The following is a 20,200-nucleotide window of genomic DNA, read 5'->3' on the forward strand; positions in this document are numbered from 1 at the left end:
CCATGTGGCTTTTCTCTTTTTCTTCTCACATTCCCTAAGCCTATGAGCTCACACACATAACTTTATTTTTTAATTTTTATTTATTGAAAGATAATTGTACATATCTGTGGGGGACAGCGTTGTCACACATGTATCTTTTAAAAAGAGCGTCTTACTCTGACTTTTAAATATTTTTCATTTTTTTGTGTGTGCCTGTTTAATCAGTGCTAGCAGTTCATTTATGTGATGTCTACTGTTCCAATTCTCCATGCACTAAATTAATAACACAACTTGTGCGTCTGTATTAAAGCCAAATCATAAAAGGGCCAGACTTTCCAAGGTGGGATGTGCTAAGTTTTACTGAAAAGGAATTCGGAGGTAAAGACAGGCTTTATTTCGGTGAATAGCTTGCACACTGGGGAGATGCAGCCTTTGGTACAAAATGAAAAGCGCACTCCACCAGAAAAAAGGGAGAGATTGTTTTACATAGCAAAAGTTCCTGCCCAGTTTCCCATTCTGGTCCTCCATGCAAATGAGGAATTCAAGCTTGTTCTGTACAGATTGGTCTGACCCATTACGCAAAAGAGGGATCCTGGTTTGTGGAGTTCTGGCCAGTTAACATTTGACAGGTTGCAGTTCATTGATTAAGTTCAGGTGGTGAAATGAGGCTTTCTTTTAGCAGTTACTGGCCAGCATAGATAGGGACAGATGGCTTATGAAATCCTCAGACATAGTACATGTGTAACCTCTAGTCAGCAAATGGCTCTGGGCTCCATTCAGAATTTGGACCCAGTTAGCCACTCAGAATCCATCTCAAGGAATTGGCTCTTTCGGGGTTCACGGATGAAAAGTCCCTACCAGCTACATATATACTGAATTGCAAAATTCTGCAGCACAGTAAGGTTCTGACGTGCCCTTTAAATTATGAAAGACATATAAAACTATCATTTACTGTAACTAGAGCAGTTGATAAAACAGTAGGTCTTCTACTTACAGAATTTTAAGTACTATAATGAGTTGGGAGAAAGTAGCTGCAGGCACGAAAGAGTTCTCTCACTGCTGGAAACATTGTTTTTCTTGTTTTTGTTTTTTCAGAAACTCAGGATTATTTTTGATAAACTAAGCTTAGAATTACCCTTAAAAGTTGTTACCAAATGATTTCTACATCTATGTGTCCATTCCTCTAGGTCGCCTGCATATTTTGACCAAATTAAACTCTCTTTATGTCATGCAGTTAAAGGTCAAATATACAGAAAGAATAAAACAGTGGTTATGGGTGCTGGGGGGTAGGAATTGGAGAGATGTAGGTCAAAGGATACAAAGTAGCAGATATGTGGGAAGAACAAGTCTAAAGATCTAATGTACAACATGAGTACTATAGTCAATAATAGTGTATTGCATTCAGGATTTTAGCTAAATGAGTAGATTATAGCTGCTCTTGCCACAGGGGAAATGGGCAATATGAGATGATGGATAGGTTAATTAGTTTCACTATAGTAATCCTTTCACTATATGTATGTATCTTACAACATCATATTGTATACCTTAAATATACACAATTTTTTTTTTTAAGTGAAGAGGCTTACTTAATACATGGGTAGTATAAACCAAGAAGAAATAGCATTTAACTTATTCCCTACCTCCATCCTCAAATTTCTCCCACTCCTGGACCGATCCCTCCTTGCTCTCAGGAGGGATGAGTCTAACAGCAGATGGGATGTAAATGGATCCTGCTGTACCCTGTGCAGGTGCCCATCTTTCCTGACCACGGAGAGTTGAAGTAGTAGAGCTGATAACATCCTAACCTGGGGCTGTAGCACCAACTTCAGTGACTCTTTCTGTAGGTCCCCATGTCACCTGCTTTGCTTGGGACAGTCCCAGGTTACACCTGTTACATAATAATTATAATCACCCTCCTTCACTCTCAAAGGTATTCTGGTTTGGATAGGTTTTATATTCACTGTCCCCCTCCATGACCAGGGTTTCGGTCTCTTCTAGTGCTAACTCCTTCCTAGTGCTGCCCAGTTTCTCTCCATCAGAGCACAGCTGGCTGTTATATCCGAGCTGGGATATGTTTCTATGGGCATACTTTCTTCCAAGTCCCAATCAAGAGTGGCATTTAATCACTGTTGTGGCTCAACTGCACTGTCTTTGTCAGATTACCTGGGTAAAAACCCCTGTCCTGCCCGTTACTGCCTCTTGACTTTGGTCAAAGATTTCAACTTCCCTAAGCTTATGAAACCTATAAAATAATTAATATATTATTTATTATTGTAATTACAATATTATATAGTATCAGCAATATAAAACATATTAGGGTTTTTGTAAGATCAAATGAGAAAATTCACTTGGACTGTCGTCAATCAGCTAAAGATCATCAGGAAGACCTGAGGTTTACAGAATTAGGTTTATTAACTTGCTATAGTGAAGGCAGCTGTCCATTATGGGGAGCCATGGGGCATCCAGTGAAAGGGTGTTAGGAGGAATTGTTATAGGATTTGAGCTTGTGTTAGGTGATTTGGGAGTGGGTTATCGGAACTGAGTGTTCTGTTCAGGGATTGGGTGCTGTCAGAAAGCGGGGGAAATTCCAGCATTGGGCTTCGTAATTTTTATCTACAAAAGGGAGGAACAGATGGGAGGTAGAATTGTCTTTGGAGAAGTAGGAGTCACTCACAGGGGAGGGGGATATTTGGTCATTGTCATGGTTGTAAACAGCCCTTTTAAAAAATATATATATCTCTGTCCAGGCATGGTTGTTGATTGGGTTTCATCTTGTTTCATCATGATTGTGGAGATTTTTTCATCTGATGTTAACATTCTATGAAATTGTTTATGGTCACCAGGGGAACACCACAGCCTAGCGGGTAACACTAGGTAGCTGTCAGCCAAGGACACTTCTTCTTCACCCCTACCCAACCCCCAGGTCCAAGAACGCCAGAAAAATATAAAGACTGTGTTCATTACTTCACAGGCAAGGGAAAATAAGCTAAGCATTTTTTTTTCCAAGTAGTTTTCAAGGGAAAAATCTGAAGTTTATAAGGGCTAGAAAAGTAAAAGAGGCTCATGGTAATTATGCGAATTAGTAATTAAAATCTACCATCAGGATAAGTCAGAACAAGTCTATAGGTCTATAAATGATAGGCTTAAAATGTAACATTGTGGGCCGACCCCATGGCGCACTTGGGAGAGTGCGGCGCTGGGAGCGCAGCAGTGCTCCCGCCGCGGGTTTGGATCCTATATAAGGATGGCCGGTGCGCCCGCGGTGCGGCCGGTCACAAAAAGACAAAAAAAAAAAAAAAAAAAAAAAATGTAACATTGTTCATTGGTCAGAAAAGAGCCTTCACCTAGGTCCAGTAAGTACCTGGCATTCTGGGGTTCAAGTTCATGGTTCTGTAAAGCCTGCATGGCTCCAACATCAGCTACAGGAACCTTCATCTATGTGACAACCATATGGCCTGGTTTACCTGGAACAACCCAAGGTTATGCCTGTTGTATAATTATTATAAGCATTCGGTTTTTATATCTTCTAGGAAGTACTGCTATAAGTGGAGTTATTTTTAACATTACAATGCCAAGCAGGTAGTAAATATTTGATATATATTAGCTCTAAACTAGTTTGTCTGCTTTCACAATTATTGGTGCTAATTCTAGTTTATAATGCAGTTAAGAACATGGAGCTCCTTACCTTAGAAGTTTCTCTGAAGGTTGTCAAGAAAATGCATTGCACAGACATACATTGCAAACACACATACACACATGCACACACACACGAGGGTGCTTCAAGAAGTTCATGGAAAGATTTGTATTATCTTTTAATTCCGTTTTTCTGCAAACTTTTTGAAGTACTCTTGTATTAGACTCTAAAGATTATAGATTTCTATCAGTCACTGAAAAACAAAGAAATGATCTCTTAACATAACTTAAGAACAGGCTTTAAATGGGAAAAATAACTCATGTGACATGTACATGTTTTTCTAGCATTTGGACATTGGATCAAAGATGGCTTTAGGCCTATTGTTACAGAGCTTACGGGTTTTTACAGGATTCTCATAGTCTTGCTTAGTTTTCCGATGCTATTTCCTTGGCCATAATTCTGCCTCTACAGATTATTTGCTTTGTTTGGTTTTAGTCTTTCCCATGATTCCATTACCTTAAGGTGGAGGGAAGGAGGTATTGCTAGATGCTGTGGGCGCAGTCTGCTCACTGCAGCTGTGATGGGAGCCCTTTAAGTCCATGGTCAGGTGGTATGGTGCCCTTGGCTGCCCTCACTCCGGTGGTTCTGCTCATTCTTCTTGTTTTCACATCTGTATCATTTCTTCTGATTTTACTGCCTTAATTCTTTTATTTCTATTGGCTAAACTTGAAGCCTCTCCCACCTTCTAAAGAGGTTCTGTCTCTGAAATCACACTATGGTCAATAACCTCAGCAACCATTTCCAAAATCAGTGCCCAAAAACCTCATAGGACTTTAGGGGTGTATATTCACAATCTATGTTCTGTCTCTTGGGAGGATTCAGAAGATGAATTCAGGTATGCAGAATGTCCCACTCACATGCCTTGGAGATGTGGTATTAATAGAGTTCTATATAAGGCAAGTTGAGTTACATGATAGTACTTAAATCCAAGAATTTTTAGAAAGATAATTGGGCTTAGAAAGATATTTTTTCATTCTCTGCCCGTCTGTCTCCCACCACCCTTTGTCTCTTCCCTCTCTTCCTAGTAGACAATGTCAAGGAAAAAAAAGCAGGCTTGGAATCAGTGAGGCCAGACTAGGTGTTCATAGCATTTGTTCTTATTCCATTCCACTTCTTACACAGTTACTTAATTCCCTCTCTCCTTTTTCTAGCTAAATTGAAATCTCTTTCTAAGCGAGGCAAAGTCAAAATGGTTTAAAACAAAATTCTAAGAACTCCAGAGATCCAGGATATGCTGCCAGATTGCTCTCCCAGTAACCTTGCCAGGACAGTGGCTGCTCAGCCTTCAGGGCCCTCCGGTCCCCTCCCAAGACCTGTTCTGCACAGGTCACATTCCTGCAAAGAAAGTCGGCGATAAGCAGAGAATCAGACTTGCCAACCATGAAATTCTCAGATAAAAGACCAGAAAAAGTGACTCACAGCCTTCTTATGTAGGCAGATCTTTCCCTCACATGTTTTAAAGTGTTGGCTGGTTTCTAGGCTTCTTCTGCACTGTGCATTCCATATATTGTCTGTCTATGGTCAGATGAGTATTAAACACATACACACTGAGCACGTGCAGATGTGTATCTAGTGAGGGGCGTGGGTGGCTTACATTTTAAACAGCTGCCTTAATGACATGACTCATGCAGGCCATGAGCACCTATTCTCCACACTGCTGCAGCCCACAGAAAAGCTGCCTGTTGCAGTCAGTCTCCAGGGAGACTGTCAACTAGTTACCTTGGCGATATGTTCCCCGTCAGTGCACCTGATGCCTTGGGGTTGCCAATTTACCACAGCACATTTCGCAGATACTCCTAGGAACCCTGACTGCTCCTAGCTTTTGTTTTTATTTTTTATTTATTTTGGTGGCTGGCTGGTAATGGAATCCAAACCCTTGACCCTGGTGTTATCAGCACCAGGCTCCAATCAATTGAGCTAACTGGCCAGCTCTCTCATAGCTTTTCTATGGACTTATTTCCAGTGATTTCAGAAATTGAGAATCTTTATCATCTATAGTTATTTCAAGTTTGTGATGCTAGACTGACAGTTTGAAAAGAGAAATTTTTGAATTGGAGCATTTAATAATTATTCTTCTTAATAATGGGCCAAGTGATTGGTCAGACTACAGGAAAGGCAATCCTTCTACAGCTGTTATTTTAAATGTGGCTTATACTTGATATTGGGACCTCCCTGTTTGCTCTCTCCACTCTGTTAATTCTAAAACATCCAGAATGAGTCTTCTAAGACACAAATGTGGTCATATCACTCTTCTCTTTGCACAAAAAAGTGCAAAAAAGTGCAGATATCTTAGCACGACCTACATGACTCTTCTTGATCTGTTTCTGTCTATTCCTCCTGTCCCCCATTCCCACCCCGCTGGTGCCCCCTCACATCTGTACTTCAACCTCAAACCTCTCAGCCCAAACTTCTTCCTCCTCTGCCTGCATGCTTTGCACACACCCTTCCTCCAACTTCTCCATGTGGCAGGCTTCTAATTGAACTTTCGGTCTCTACTAAGGCACCATGTCCTGTGGAAATTCTTCTGCATCTTTCTAAGGAGGTGCCCCTCCTATATGGTCTCATAGAAACTGGTGTTAAATTATTAATTTACAGCACTTCCCACCAGTGCTTCATCTACTTGCTATTTGTCTATCTCATCCCATAAGAATGAAGAATGTGCTGTTTCAGGTCAGGAACTGTGTCTTGTTCAAAAGCTTAGGAAAGCTTGCAGGAGCAGGAGGCTAGAATTGTAAAGTCCTCACCTGACGCAAGACCGGCTAGTTATTTCTTGCCCTTCTTACTCTTCCTCCAACCATCACCTTCCTCTTGGCAAATAGTAATAATTTTTGTGGAGACGCAGTCCTTATCAGAGGGTGTGATAGAGTATACCCAAATATAAATGGCATTCCCCTTTTCAAAATAATGACATTATTTTAATCATTGTACAGTTCTCTTTGGACAAAGAAGCTTTTTTTAGAGTATGGGTCCGCAAACTTTTTCTGTAAAGGGCCACCTACTTACTAGCTCTGTCTCCTGTTTGTCTTTGTTTTTGTTTGGTTTTATAATTCTTTAAAAATATAACATTTTTTAGTTAACAGGTCAAGGGTGGGTTTTGCCCTTGGGCTGTAGCTTGCTAACTGGTTTTAGAGTGTAATGTCAACCTAAAGGTATTGAACATAGCACTTAAATGACAGACACCCTCCCAGCCGCCAATGTTACTATCCTCTCTGTCTTAAAGTTGCAGTCTTTCTTGATTTGTATGGATGCAACCTTCTGGCCTTTGGGATGGTCAAATGTTAATTTTTCTTTTCTCCCTTCCTATCTCCTTAACTTTCTAGTTTGCCTCTCATAAGCCTTCCCTTCCCCCTCCACCCCCTTTTCCTGGGAGTTATTTGAACTGTTAAAAACACAAGCTTTCTCTTGACATTTATTTTAACTTAAAAGAGACACACCAAATATTTGATATTTTTATCAGCGAGTTTCTCTTTTTTCTGAATGTTCCACCCATTCCATGCAAGATTCCTGAGTGTACTCTCTAAAAATGACTTATTATGTATTTGTAGTAAATGTGTCCCAAAATTAAATTCTCCCTCACCCCTGTCACTCTTGCCACATACCTGGATTTTCATACTGTGTGATGGGCTAGCAAGAAAACTTAATCCTGATATAAGAATGTGCTTCCAATCATGTTTTCTGTTTTCTGGCTCTATTGAGGAACCCCGTAATAATAATTTAGGGAAAAATCATTTGTCCATTGAAAAACGAAGGTTTTCTAAGTAAGTAAAGAAGAAAAGTCAAATGTAAGTTAGTAGTATGGACCAATCAAAAGGTAGCATGGTAAATGGTCTCCTGAAAGGTTTAGACAATTAAACTTATTAAAAATTAACATATCTGGAATAAACTGTGAGCTTTATTAAGTATATCAATATTTGTTCATTAATTGTAGCAAACATACTATACTCATATAAAATGTTAATATAATAGGATAAACCATGTGTGAGGAGTGGACAAAGTATGGTCACTCTGAGTTTTTCTGCAAATCTACAATTGTTCTAAGAAGGAAAGTTTATTAATAATAAAAAAAAATCATCCTAACTATACGAGGGGTCTTCAAAAAGTTCAGAGAAAGGTTCATACCATCTTTTAATTCCTTTTTTCCGTGAGCCTTTTGAAGTACCCTTGTATTAGTTTACTAGAGTTGCCTTAACAACAAACCAGGTGCCTTAAACAACAGAAATTTATCATATAAAGCTCTGGAGGCTAGAAGTCCAAGATCATGGTGTATGGGCAGAGTTGGTTCCTTCTGGGGACTGTGAAGGAAGGATCTGTTCCAAGCCTCTCTCCTTGGCTTGTGTAAGGTCATCTTCTCCCTTTGTCTCTTCACATTGTCTTTCCTCAGCGTGTATCTCTGTGTCCAAATTTACATTTTCTTAAAGATACCAGTCATGTTGGATTAGGGGCCCACCTTAATGAACTCACTTTAACTTGATTGCCTCTGTTAAAACCAATCTCCAAATAAGGTCACATTCTGAGGTCCTGGGGATTAAGAGTTCAATTCATAAAATTGGGGGAGACAAAGTTCAACCTATAATACTAACCCCCCCAAAAAACTAGCACTTCAGTAATGCCTACCATTTTTCCAAGTGTTTCCACGTACCACTTCTTGAACTTCACCTTGTTTTTGCCTGCGTGTGTGTCGGTTATGCTCTTCTGCAGTGACAGCCAGCAGCTGCAGCTTCTGTACCTGGAGTGCATTCTGTCCGTGCTCAGCAGCTCCTCCTCCTCCATGCACCTGCACAGGGGATTCACAGACCTAATCTGGTGAGCACCCACTCCTGACACCCCCACGCCAACCCAAGGGGCTCCTTCTAGCTGTGTCTGCAGGTCCCTTTCCATGGTGTCCCTGACCTACCAAGAGTTACATCTGTGCGTAAATGTCTTAGAGGAAAAGTAGGGAAATTATTTTGCTTCGTGCATCAGACCAAAATCCAGAGAGAAACTGACAATTGTTATGACAAAATATGCTTCCAAGGCCCTCTTACATTGTATTTACATCACAGGAACATGGGAACCAGGAGATTTTCCAGGTTCTCAGTTTATTCTAAAAGCACATAAAGGCACTGGAAACTTATGTAGGGGCAAGAGATAATGAATCTTACTCTTAGCCCTACCCTGATACATTCTCCATGACCTGAATGCTAATCACATAGTCAGAGATTCCAGAGTGACAGGCCTACAGGCAGCCAACTGGTGCTCTGGGCTCCTTGGCTTATTAACAGGGAAGAAGTCGATGATAGGTGTTGGTATGGAATTTTAAATTAACTTCTCAAATGAGAAATAATTTTATTTATAGTAAAATGAAACTTTATATGTAAGCCATTTAACATTTTGGGTCTATTCACATAAGATAGTTTCTTAATGCTTCTCTGGATATTTTATTTAGTTAACCCTAGCTCAAATTATGAAGAAAAGTATTCTGTTGATACACTTGGAAGTGACAAAGAGACTTTGAAAACTGGGGTATCATGTAGCCAAAGAAGGAGCAGTAAAGAATGCACCTCTTCCTAGTCATTTATGTGGCATCTGCTACTTACCCTCAGGGCAGCAATCATGTTTTATTTGACTTGCAGTGAAACTCATTTTTCCCTGTCTCTTCCCAGGAAAAACCTCTGCCCTGCTCTCATCGTGATCCTGGGGAACCCAATTCATGACAAAACTATCACCTCCGCTCACAGTAGCAGCACCAGCACGAGCATCGAGTCAGACTCTGTGGCTCCCGGAGTCTCTGACCATGGCCGGGGCTCGGGCTGTTCCTGCACTGCGCCAGCCCTGAGCGGGCCCGTGGCGCGCACCATCTATTACATTGCAGCCGAGCTGGTCCGGCTGGTGGGGTCAGTGGACTCCATGAAGCCAGTGCTCCAGTCCCTCTATCACCGTGTGCTGCTTTACCCCCCACCCCAGCACCGCGTGGAAGCCATCAAAATAATGAAAGAGGTAGGGAGACACTGAAGGTTTGCCAAGGGGGTCTGAACACAGTATCTTGCAGACAGGAAGCACTCAGCTTGCTAGATCTTGCTGGAACCTCATTGCTACCACACGGTATCCAGTAACAGACCATATCTCTAGAGTCGGTGTACATTGGGAGCCGGGCAAGGAAGGGTTGCTGATGCTCACTGATGGAAAGCTGGTTGATGATTGAGCTATGTGCTTGTGAAGACTCCATCAGACGTGCATCAGACAGGGCCCAGGCTGAGATTTCATTCTGCTACCTTAGGTACTGTTGTGCAGATATATATGTTTATTCACCTTTGCTGAAATTGTACTTCAAAATGACTTTATACCCAGGTTGTACATTATCCAAAAAAAGAACTTGACGAATCTCTTGTTGCTAAAAGGAATCCCTTTGCCCTGTTCCTTCTATCTGCCTCATTTCTCCCATATGTAATGACCCCAGAGAGAACGTGAAGGTTGCCCAGCTTGTGATAGCCATCCCAGTGTGCTATTTCTTGGTTTTGAGGAGAAATTAGGGTTATTTTGAAGGTACTTTGAACAGAGATTCCTCTGCTTTCTCTCAAAGGACCAGAAAGAAAAGTGATCAGCATTTATGTATTTGTGAACTTCTTTGTAAAGGTCAAATGGCATTTCCTTTTGATACCTAACCCCTGAAAAATAAGTGTAACAAAATTCCCTTGATGATTCATTTATTTAAAGCAATATTTGCTACCAACTGATTTATAAAGAGTTAAATTTGAATTGCTTCTTAGTGTTATTATAATGAGATTTTATTGTGATGAATAATGGAAAGTCCTGAGCCAACATTTCTAGAAATGAAGGAGTGACCCAGATTTAATTTTTGTTAAGAAAATCTATGAGCACACAATAATAATTACCTTTTTTTCTCCTTCTTTCTTACTATATGCCAGGCACTTCACATATATTTAATGCGAGGGTACTTCAAAAAATTCACAGAAGGATTCGTATTATCTTTTAATTCTATATTTTTATATTTCCACGAACTTTTTGAAGTACCCTCCTATTCATAAGAACTTTGCGAAGTTGTTTATCAGCTTTATTTTTACCCATGAGGAATGTTACTTCTTTTCCCCACCAGAGGTTCAGGCAATGGAGACCAAACGTCCAGCTTTAAATACTGATCACCATAGATTGGTGAACACAACATAGCTTTGCGGCAAGTGAGACAAGATCACTTCATCACCATCCGGACAGCAGCAGCCCTCCCCCGGGGACCTGCCTCTACCCCTGTTAAACTTGTAGCCTGGAGGAGCAGGCATGAGTTTCCTCTGAACAGGGGATCCCCCGGAAGAGAAGCAAGGGAGGCGCTGGCCTGGCACACTCTGCCCCTTCTCCTAAATTCACCAGTCAGATCAGGGCTCCCCTTCCACCTGGAAGGAATGAAAGGAGGGGAGATGAGAGGCCCAGAATTTTACTCCACTGGATATTCTTCTGCATAGAAATGTAATGCCAGGGAAAAGAAATTTTTCCTCCCATAAAGAAACTAAGGCTTTAAGAAGTCAAATGATTTGCCCAGAGTCCCAGAGAAAGAGAAAAGGGGCAAACCCCAGTCCCCCGACCTATGGGCTTTCCCTACACCACACTTATTACTGGACCTGACTCTCACATTGCCGTGCAGATGATTCCAGCAGCCCCGTTCCTGGTGCTGGTTCAGCTTTCCATTTCAGAAGGCTGAGTTTAGGAGTCAGGATTTGAATCCTCTCTGTGCCACTCACCAGCTAGGTGATACTAGGTAAATCATTCAACTCTGAACATACAGTGTTCTCATCTGTACATTGTTATAAAATTCCAAAGGTTACAAATTCAAAATGCGATTAAGTTTCCATAAGTACTTTGTGAGTATAAAGTGCTAAACAAATATTTGGTGCCCTTATTGCTATCCTAAGGAAGAGAAAAACAAAACATATGGAGGCTGAAAATAGCTGGTCCAGTTCTGACTGGGCTCCTTCTCTCCTGCCTGTTTGTTCCCTTTGTCTTCCTGGACTTTTGTTTATAAATCACACTGTTAACTTTGCCATTGCCCAGGGCTCTCTAATGGTACCTATTTCCTCTCCCATCGCTTGTGAATTACACTGCCCGGTTTCCAGAACCTTCTGCCATCATGCTCATTTCCCATCCTTTCCCAGGATGCCCCCTCATTCTTCTGACTTTGTTCAAGTCCCACCTTCCTGCCTTTCTTCAGACTCCCTCTCCCCTGTTTCCGTGGGCCACTTCCACTAAACAGAGTGGAATGACTGATCACAGCAGATTGGATCCTCCTAACACTTCACATCAGCTTATTTATAAACTCCCTTAGAAAGATGATATTATGCTTATTTTACAGATAGGGAAGCTGAGGCTCTAGTAAGAGAAGGCACTTGCCCAAATTCCTCCACCTTGTGAGTGGCAGGGCTAAGATGTGAACCAAGATGTTCTAAGTACGGCTGCCTCTGCTATCAAAATTCTCCTTTATGGCTCTGCTTCCTCAGACCACTGATCTTGCGCTCCTTTAACCCACCATTTAGCAATTGATTATATGTCTTGTCATGCTGATTGTTTCACAATACAATGTGGAATGAGCTTCTTATCTCCTCAAATATATTCTTGTACATATTGCTTTTGTGTGTTTCCCCATAGTATTTAGCACTACAATGCTTGAGTCAGAATAGGGCTTAATAAATTTTGACTGACTGACAGATGGACCTGGACACAAACTGTCTGCGAAGAGGGTATGTTGCAAGCGCAACAACCTTTCCTCTACCTTCAGAATTAACAGTTACTAGAGCTGCTGCTGCCCATCGTAGAGCCACTTGATATCTGAATGCTAAGTTAACACTTTGCATATGGGGTATGTAGGTGTCTAAATGTACTTTACATAATTTCTTTACTACTGCAAAGAAAACTAGCTATATTTCCCTCTTTTTCTAGGTTTTCTAGGTTCCCAAGGTCATTTTGCAGAAGTAAGACTACAAGTAGACACCAGCCTCTGAGTAGCATGACCAGCCTGGGCTGCCCCATGGAGCCCTGAAGGCTAATTTGGGCCAGGTTGTTCTGAAAAGCAGTGCTTCTACTTTATGTGACAAAACCAATGATTTGGGAAAGTTGCCAAATAATTAACCTAGATACCAAAATGTGCAGGGCTTATGCACACAAAGAAAGCCACTGGGTACAGGATGTTTGTTTAGCCTTCTGGAGTTTGTACACTTAGTATATTATTTCCCTGTTCTCATTCTATTTTGTCACTCTGCCATATGTACTATGTGCCTATTAGTCAAAGACATTTTGTTTTTCAAAGTACATTCTCTTTTCTGTTTCTACTCCCCCTAAAAAATGAACAGTAGTGAAAAGTACCTCTCACTTCCTTTTCTCTCTGCTGTGAACCAGCTTCAGAAGGCATTCCCTAGGCTTTATCAGACTGTGACTCCCCAACCACTGGTGTCCTAACCTCCCCCACCGCCCAAAGAAGCTGATATTAAAAATGTCTTCCCTTCCTTTGAGTATTTGCTGAGGGTTCTTCAGAAGCCTAATCACTCTGTCGCCTTTCTCTCTAGAGTCTGAAACAATTGACAAATAAGTACCAGATGGATGTGAGAATTAAAATATATTATCCAATTTACTGCTGGTGAAGTTGGATTAGAGCATGTGGTGGGATCCCAAGAGAAAGTGGTTTCCCACTCCTATCCTTTGGAACTGTACTTACTCTTTCAGCAAGAGATGGAGCAGCTAGAGACCCGTAGGTCTAGCCACTTGGATGCAGGCCTGCAGAGAGAGAGAGAGAGAGAGAGGCAGAGAGAGTGACTGGTGACTTAGCCCCAGCATTATCATCCTCTCTTTTGATGTCAAAGAAATGAAATGTGGAGAGAAAAGTAAAAGCTTCATTTCAGTGTCTCCAAGACAGCAGAAGTTTCCAATTTCTGTGGTAAGAAAGAAATGGGGAAAGAAAGAAAGAAATATGGAAAAATAGAAGGCAGCCCCTTGAAATACAGCTTTTTCTATTCAATACACCCTTTCCTGCTTTGCTTGGAGTATAAATCACTTTGAAAATGAATGGACATAGCAATGGGACGTCTGCTGCACATACACTTCATTTAACCGTGCTTTCTTTGAATTAATTTAGCCTCAAATGGGAATTTTCTCTAAAGATTTCCGCCACGTGGAAATAAAAATTGGTTGGAACTGAAAAATTATGAAAATTCTATACATGAAAACTTGTGGGAATGTAGTTAAAGTAGTGTTAACTGCTTATATTAAAAAGTAGAAAACCTAAAATTAATGTCCTAATTCTCCATCTTAGGTAGTTGGAAAAAAGAGCAGAATAAATTCAAAGAAGTAGAAAGGAGAAAAAATAAGAAAGCAGAAATTCATGTGATGAAAAGCAAATATTGTATAGGTGATCAATAAAGCAAAAAGTGTTAGGACTTTGAAAAGACTAAGAAAAACTTCTGCCAAGAGCAACAGCAACAACCAAAAATCCCAGAACAGGTACAAATAAACGGAACTAAGAATGAAAAAAATGCAGCCAACAGTAGATGTTACAAACATGAGAGTAATGAAAGAGAATATTAAGGCAACTTTAGGCCAATAAATTTGAAAACTTAGATAAAATGGATAAATCCCTAGGAAATAATACAACTTTTAAAAAGTTGGTTCAAGAAGAAATTAAGGACCTGAATAGTCCTATAATCTTTGAAGAAATTGAATCGGTAGTTTAAATCTACTCATTAAAAAAAAGAAATACCATCCCCATATGGCTTTGGAAACAAATTATAGCAAGCACTCACGGAACAGATAATTCCAATCTTCCATGAACTTTTCTAGAGACAAGAAAGAGGAAAGATAAATGCTGGCGAGGCTGCGGAGAAAAAGGAACTCTCATACATTGTTGGTGGGACTGCAAAATGGTGCAGCCTCTATGGAAAATGGTATGGAGGTTCCTTAAACAATTGCAAATAGATCTACCATACGACCCAGCCATCCCACTGTTGGGAATATACCCAGAGGAATGGAAATCATCAAGTCGAAGGTATACCTGTTCCCCAATGTTCATCGCAGCACTCTTTACAATAGCCAAGAGTTGGAACCAGCCCAAATGCCCATCATCAGATGAGTGGATACGGAAAATGTGGTACATCTACACAATGGAATACTACTCAGCTATAAAAACGAATGAAATACTGCCATTTGCAACAACATGGATGGACCTTGAGAGAATTATATTAAGTGAAACAAGTCAGGCACAGAAAGAGAAATACCACATGTTCTCACTTATTGGAGGGAGCTAAACATTAATATATAAATTCACACACACACATACACACACACACACACAAATCGGGGGGGGGAGGGAAGAAGATATAACAACCACAATTACTTGAAGTTGATACAACAAGCAAACAGAAAGGACATTGTTGGGGGGGGGGGAGGGAGAAGGGAGGGAGGTTTTGGTGATGGGGAGCATTAATCAGCTACAATGTATATCGACAAAATAAAATTAAAAAAGAAAAAAAAAAAAAGAGGAAATACTTCTCAACCTGGTTTATGAAGCTGGCTAACTTGGTAGCAAAATAAGAAAAAGAGAGTCCAGGAAAGTTACATGCAGGCTAATCTCACTGAAGAACAGACATGCAAGTGTTTTCTAGTTCTGTGCTATAAAATATTTTGAAACAATTCCTCAGAGAATTTTCTTTGTCTCAGCCAGCCCTGAACTGGGAGCTGGGAGCCAGATGGGCGCTGTATGTCAAGAAGTATACCTGCATCAGTTTTTTGAAGATTTAAGTTTCAAATAGTTATGTTTCTCCTACTATATCACTCTGTAGGGAAAGTGCATGTCTATTTGATCTCACCATTTTAAAACCTTGTGCTTTTTTGTAATATTCACCTTTCTGTTATTTTTTCCTCTTTTTCTTAAAGATACTTGGGAGCCCACAGCGTCTCTGTGACTTGGCAGGACCCAGCTCCACTGAACCAGAATCCAGAAAAAGATCAATTTCAAAGAGAAAGTCCCATCTGGATCTGCTCAAACTGTATGATACATTCCACTTCTAGGTCTTTATTTCTTCTCTGAATACTTTTAATTTTGCTTGTAAATCCCTGAAATTTTAATAAATCTATCTACAATATATGAAATGTGACTATTTACACGTGATCTTAGCCTGAAGGCTGAGAAGTGATGAAATGTGACCATTTAATAATTTACCCCCAAGCCGTATGAGAAGACTTATCTCAATTTATTATAATCATATAATTTTCCATATTTCCATATTGGCTTAAAACCAAATGTACAAAATGAAATGTTCAAAAATTTTTCTCTGGGGTTATTTTAGGGAAGAATTTTTTGATTTACAATACTATGGAGACAGGATTCCTTTACATGTGGCCCCTCTAAAAAACTAAGTATTAGATAATTTACAGTAGTATTCACATGCATTGGTTCAGGAATATGTTTATTGTACAGAGAAAGGTCCACATGATTATACAGCCATTGTAATTATTTTCTATTTGAAACACTGAGCATAATACAAAAGTGAGATTTTTCAGTCCCTGTCTTTGGGGAGATTATAAATTCCCATCTGGAATTTTTGTTTGTACCCAGATAAACCAGCAAACCAAGGGGGGCCAGAGGGATTCAAGATGGACCACTTTACCTGGAGTTATTCCTCTGCTGGGCTGAACATATTTGTTTCATTTATTTGTTGCCCAGACCATTAAATTTTATGCAAATTAGACCATCTGTGTTGAATACTATTCACCAGGCTAACGACTCTTGTTCATTTCAGAGCATTTTTCCATGATTCATGCACGGGTGCCCTTTTCTCTTTTGAACACTGTTTAGCATCATGGATGGCATGACCGAAGCGTGCGTCAAGGGCGGCATCGAAGCTTGCTATGCTGCTGTGGCCTGTGTCTGCTCCTTGCTCGGTGCCCTGGACGAGCTCAGCCAGGGCAAGGGCTTGAGCGACAGTCAGGTGCAGCTGCTGCTTCTGCGCCTGGAAGAGCTCAAGGACGGGCCCGAGTCGAGCCGGGACTCCGTGGAGATCAACGAGGCCGACTTCCGCTGGCAGCGGCGTGTGCTGTCCTCGGAACACACGCCATGGGAGTCGGGCAACGAGAGGAGCCCTGACATCAGCATCAGTGTCACCACGGACACGGGCCAGACCACTTTGGAGGGAGAGTTGGGTCAGACCACACCGGAGGACCACTCGGACCACCACAAGAACGGCCTCAAGTCTCCAGCCGTCCAGGAGGGCAAGGAGCCACTGAGCAGGGTGTCAGAGCAGGAAGCAGTAGACCAGCCAGATGTCGTGCAGAGAAGCCACACGGTCGCCTACCCTGACATAACTAACTTCCTGTCAGTTGACTGCCGGACGAGGTCCTACGGATCTAGGTACAGCGAAAGCAACTTTAGCGTAGATGACCAAGACCTTTCTAGGACAGAATTTGATTCCTGTGATCAGTACTCCATGGCAGCAGAAAAGGATTCGGGCAGGTCTGATGTGTCAGACATTGGGTCAGACAACTGTTCACTGGCTGATGAGGAGCAGACCCCTCGGGACTGCCTGGGCCACCGGTCCTTGCGAACTGCCGCCCTGTCTCTAAAACTGTTGAAGAACCAGGAGGCCGATCAGCACAGTGCCCGGCTGTTCGTGCAGTCCCTGGAGAGCCTCCTGCCACGGCTCCTGGCCCTCTCCAGTGTGGAAGAGGTGGACTCTGCCCTCCAGAACTTTGCCTCCACTTTCTGCTCAGGTTTGTAAGCAATTTTTTGCTATATAGTCAACAGTATTCAGAGCATTTGGCCTTAATGGGCAATTATCATCATGCTTGTAGTCTGAAGTGCTCAAAGCATATTAATGAATCTTTGGGTTTCCTCCGTTTAATGAGCAAAGGAACATAAGACTTATTGGTGGTGGTTTATCTGAATTCTACAGCAGTTGATGGCTGGAATATACTATACGTATATAGTGGCTCCTTCGACCAGCTCAGTGTCCCTTGGGTCAAGGCAGAAAGCCCAGCAGACATTGGAGGTCCCCCAGAATAGCTGTGGATTGGAGTTGAGCATGGCCACTGGTTATAGTCATGATGGCCTGGAGTCATCAGGAAATGGTAGAATTATATTTAGGGTCTTCTGGTTTAAAAATTAAAATTATTCATACAGAATAACTCTACTGCAGAAGTTTTAGCATTTATTATATAAAATTTATTTCTGCGATAACTTCATGTTTATAAACACCATCCCCCAGTAATTCCAGATAAATGAGTTGTCACAGTGGTGAAGACTGACTTCCAAGGGCCCTCCCTCATTTCTTATGAGAATTAAGAAATATCTTCCTTGCAAAGTCTTCCATACAATTTGAGGCTAAAGCAAGTCTTCAGATTTGTGATTTGTACCTTTCAAGTTAGTACTTTTTATAGTACATGCAGAACAGGGTTTGTGTGAATTTTTTATGTGGCCAGAATATGGCCCTATGAATGTTGCAAATTGCCCAAATTTTGGAGGTTTATCAAATGTCCCATCAGACCCAATATGTTGTGTGAAATTATTTTTTAAATGGAGAAATCAGTACATTGAAAAGAGACTTCACACACTTTTGGTTATTTCCAAATATAATTTTTAGTTATTGTCTGGTAATTGAGTTATTTCTTTGTCTTCTTAATTGTAGTAACATCCACATTGCTTTCAGCATTTAGGAGTTGGTCTCTGTTTCTACATTATATACCCATCACTCTGTGGTCATGTTAACAACGAGCTCACTCTCCTCCATTACCGCTGTGGTTTAGCGGATGGCACTGACCATTGCTGTGGGTAAGCCAAAGCCCCTGGACGCTGGCCTGTGTCCACCTCTGGACTAAGGCGTGTGCTCTTGCTCCCCTTGCAAATGCCACCTCTGAGATCAAAAGTTAGACAAGGGGAGCGGCAGATTTCCTTTGTTCCCCCAAGAAAAAGTTATGAAAGTAAAAACAGGAGAAGGGGAAAAGAGAAAGAAACTCTCTGAGTCATAAACCAGATCTTTGAGTCATTATTTATTTTAATGTCAGAAACTTCAAACCTTATTTTGCCAAAAACTTCCATTGAGCATTTGTCTTTGCCCTGTTATCAGGGGTCTGCTTTCTTGGCTGAATCACAATCACTCAGGTTTCTCAGTGACTCCATCCTCAGCCAGTTTATATGCCCTTGAAATGAGCCTCCTTAATTCTACATGATTCAAGAAAGCTCTTTTTTTCTTTTTGTTTTGAGTTGTCCAGATTATCAGATTATCTAGGAAGGAAAGCCTTTCTTTTAAAAGCAATTAATGGGGCCGAGCCCATGCCGCACTCGTGAGAGTGCGGCGCTGGGAGTGCGGCGACGCTCCCGCCGCGGGTTCGGATCCTATATAGGAATGGCCGGTGCACTCACTGGCTGAGTGCCGGTCACGAAAAAGACAAAAAAATAAAAAACAAATAAATAAATAAAAGCAATTAATGTTTCTTGTGGTGGGGGAGTTTGAAAACATTCAGAAAAATACGGTTTTTATAAAGACAGTATTTGACGTGAGCTATGATGGCTGCAGAAATGCCTCTCTGATCCTGTGTGGAACAAAGTGGCATGTTTCTAACTAAGGTGGCTCCTCAGGACTGAAAGCAAGATCCATCCTTGCACAGCAGTTGATAAAGGATCACAAGCGCTTACTTTGGGATTGCTCTTCCTTAGGTTAGTGGTTTTCAGTTACAGTCTTGAGACTTACTGTGACCAAACGTAAGGCTTACTGCAAGCAATACAATACTTAGAAAGTACCAAATTTCATAAAAGGTAGTGTAGCAAGTATGAATCTCAGTTGTGCAAGAAATATATATTCCTTTAAATTAAAAGAAATCTGACTCCAGACCCTCAGCCCCCCTACCTGACAGGACATTTGGTGTGTCTTCCCTCAGGTCCCCTTCCCGGGGCAAACCAGAAGCTGGAGCTTATGTGAGATCTGGAAAGGGAGGCTCCTCACCACTCACATCACCAGCAAGCCCCACTATCCCAGTTCACAGGCTCCCTGGGGCTCCCGTGATTTTGCTACCTCCCTGCCAGTTTGGGGCCGGGGATGCTCTGGTGAGGTTGGGAGCCCCTGCATCCTGTTGTATATCCTCCCCTGGGGTCCTGGTAACCTTGCAGGGACTCTCCCTTCCCTGCTGTGCTGCCATCTCCCTCCTCTGGTCGCCCACCAAGGACTGGGAAAGTCTCTGGAAGGAACTCTGGCTTTGTGAATCCAAAACCACGAAGGCAAGTGTGTTGGTGCCAGCTTCAGTTTTTGGCCTTGTGATTCAAACACCCCTAAAGAAGGTAATATACAAATTACCTCACTATCTTTGTGGAATACAGAAGGTAGAATAAAGGAAGAAAACATATTCAAATAAATAAGTAAATATGTTTTCCTGCCTGTCTGTTAGAATTAGGTTTGCTTACATATATAAAAAACTCAAATGATTATTTAAGAAGGAAAGAAATTCATTTTCTTTCCCCTAAATTGAGTCTGATGTCAGCGGCCAGAGTTCCACGACGGGGACCCAGGT

The 20,200-nt window shown here is 41.4% G+C and overlaps 1 protein-coding gene across 1 annotated transcript in view; it reads left to right on the forward strand.

Annotated features, from left to right (window-relative positions):
- ARFGEF3 (ARFGEF family member 3) overlaps nucleotides 1-20,200 on the forward strand; it is a 151,729-nt gene that overhangs the window by 68,257 nt on the left and 63,272 nt on the right. The window contains exons 9-12 of the mRNA XM_063097320.1: nucleotides 8,372-8,476; nucleotides 9,316-9,649; nucleotides 15,578-15,690; nucleotides 16,500-17,410. Of these exons, the coding sequence (XP_062953390.1) occupies nucleotides 8,372-8,476; nucleotides 9,316-9,649; nucleotides 15,578-15,690; nucleotides 16,500-17,410 (1,463 nt within the window). The remainder of the gene's footprint in view (nucleotides 1-8,371; nucleotides 8,477-9,315; nucleotides 9,650-15,577; nucleotides 15,691-16,499; nucleotides 17,411-20,200) is intronic.

The sequence above is a fragment of the Cynocephalus volans genome, chromosome 5 (assembly GCF_027409185.1).
Source record: "Cynocephalus volans isolate mCynVol1 chromosome 5, mCynVol1.pri, whole genome shotgun sequence".
NCBI lineage: Eukaryota > Metazoa > Chordata > Mammalia > Dermoptera > Cynocephalidae > Cynocephalus > Cynocephalus volans.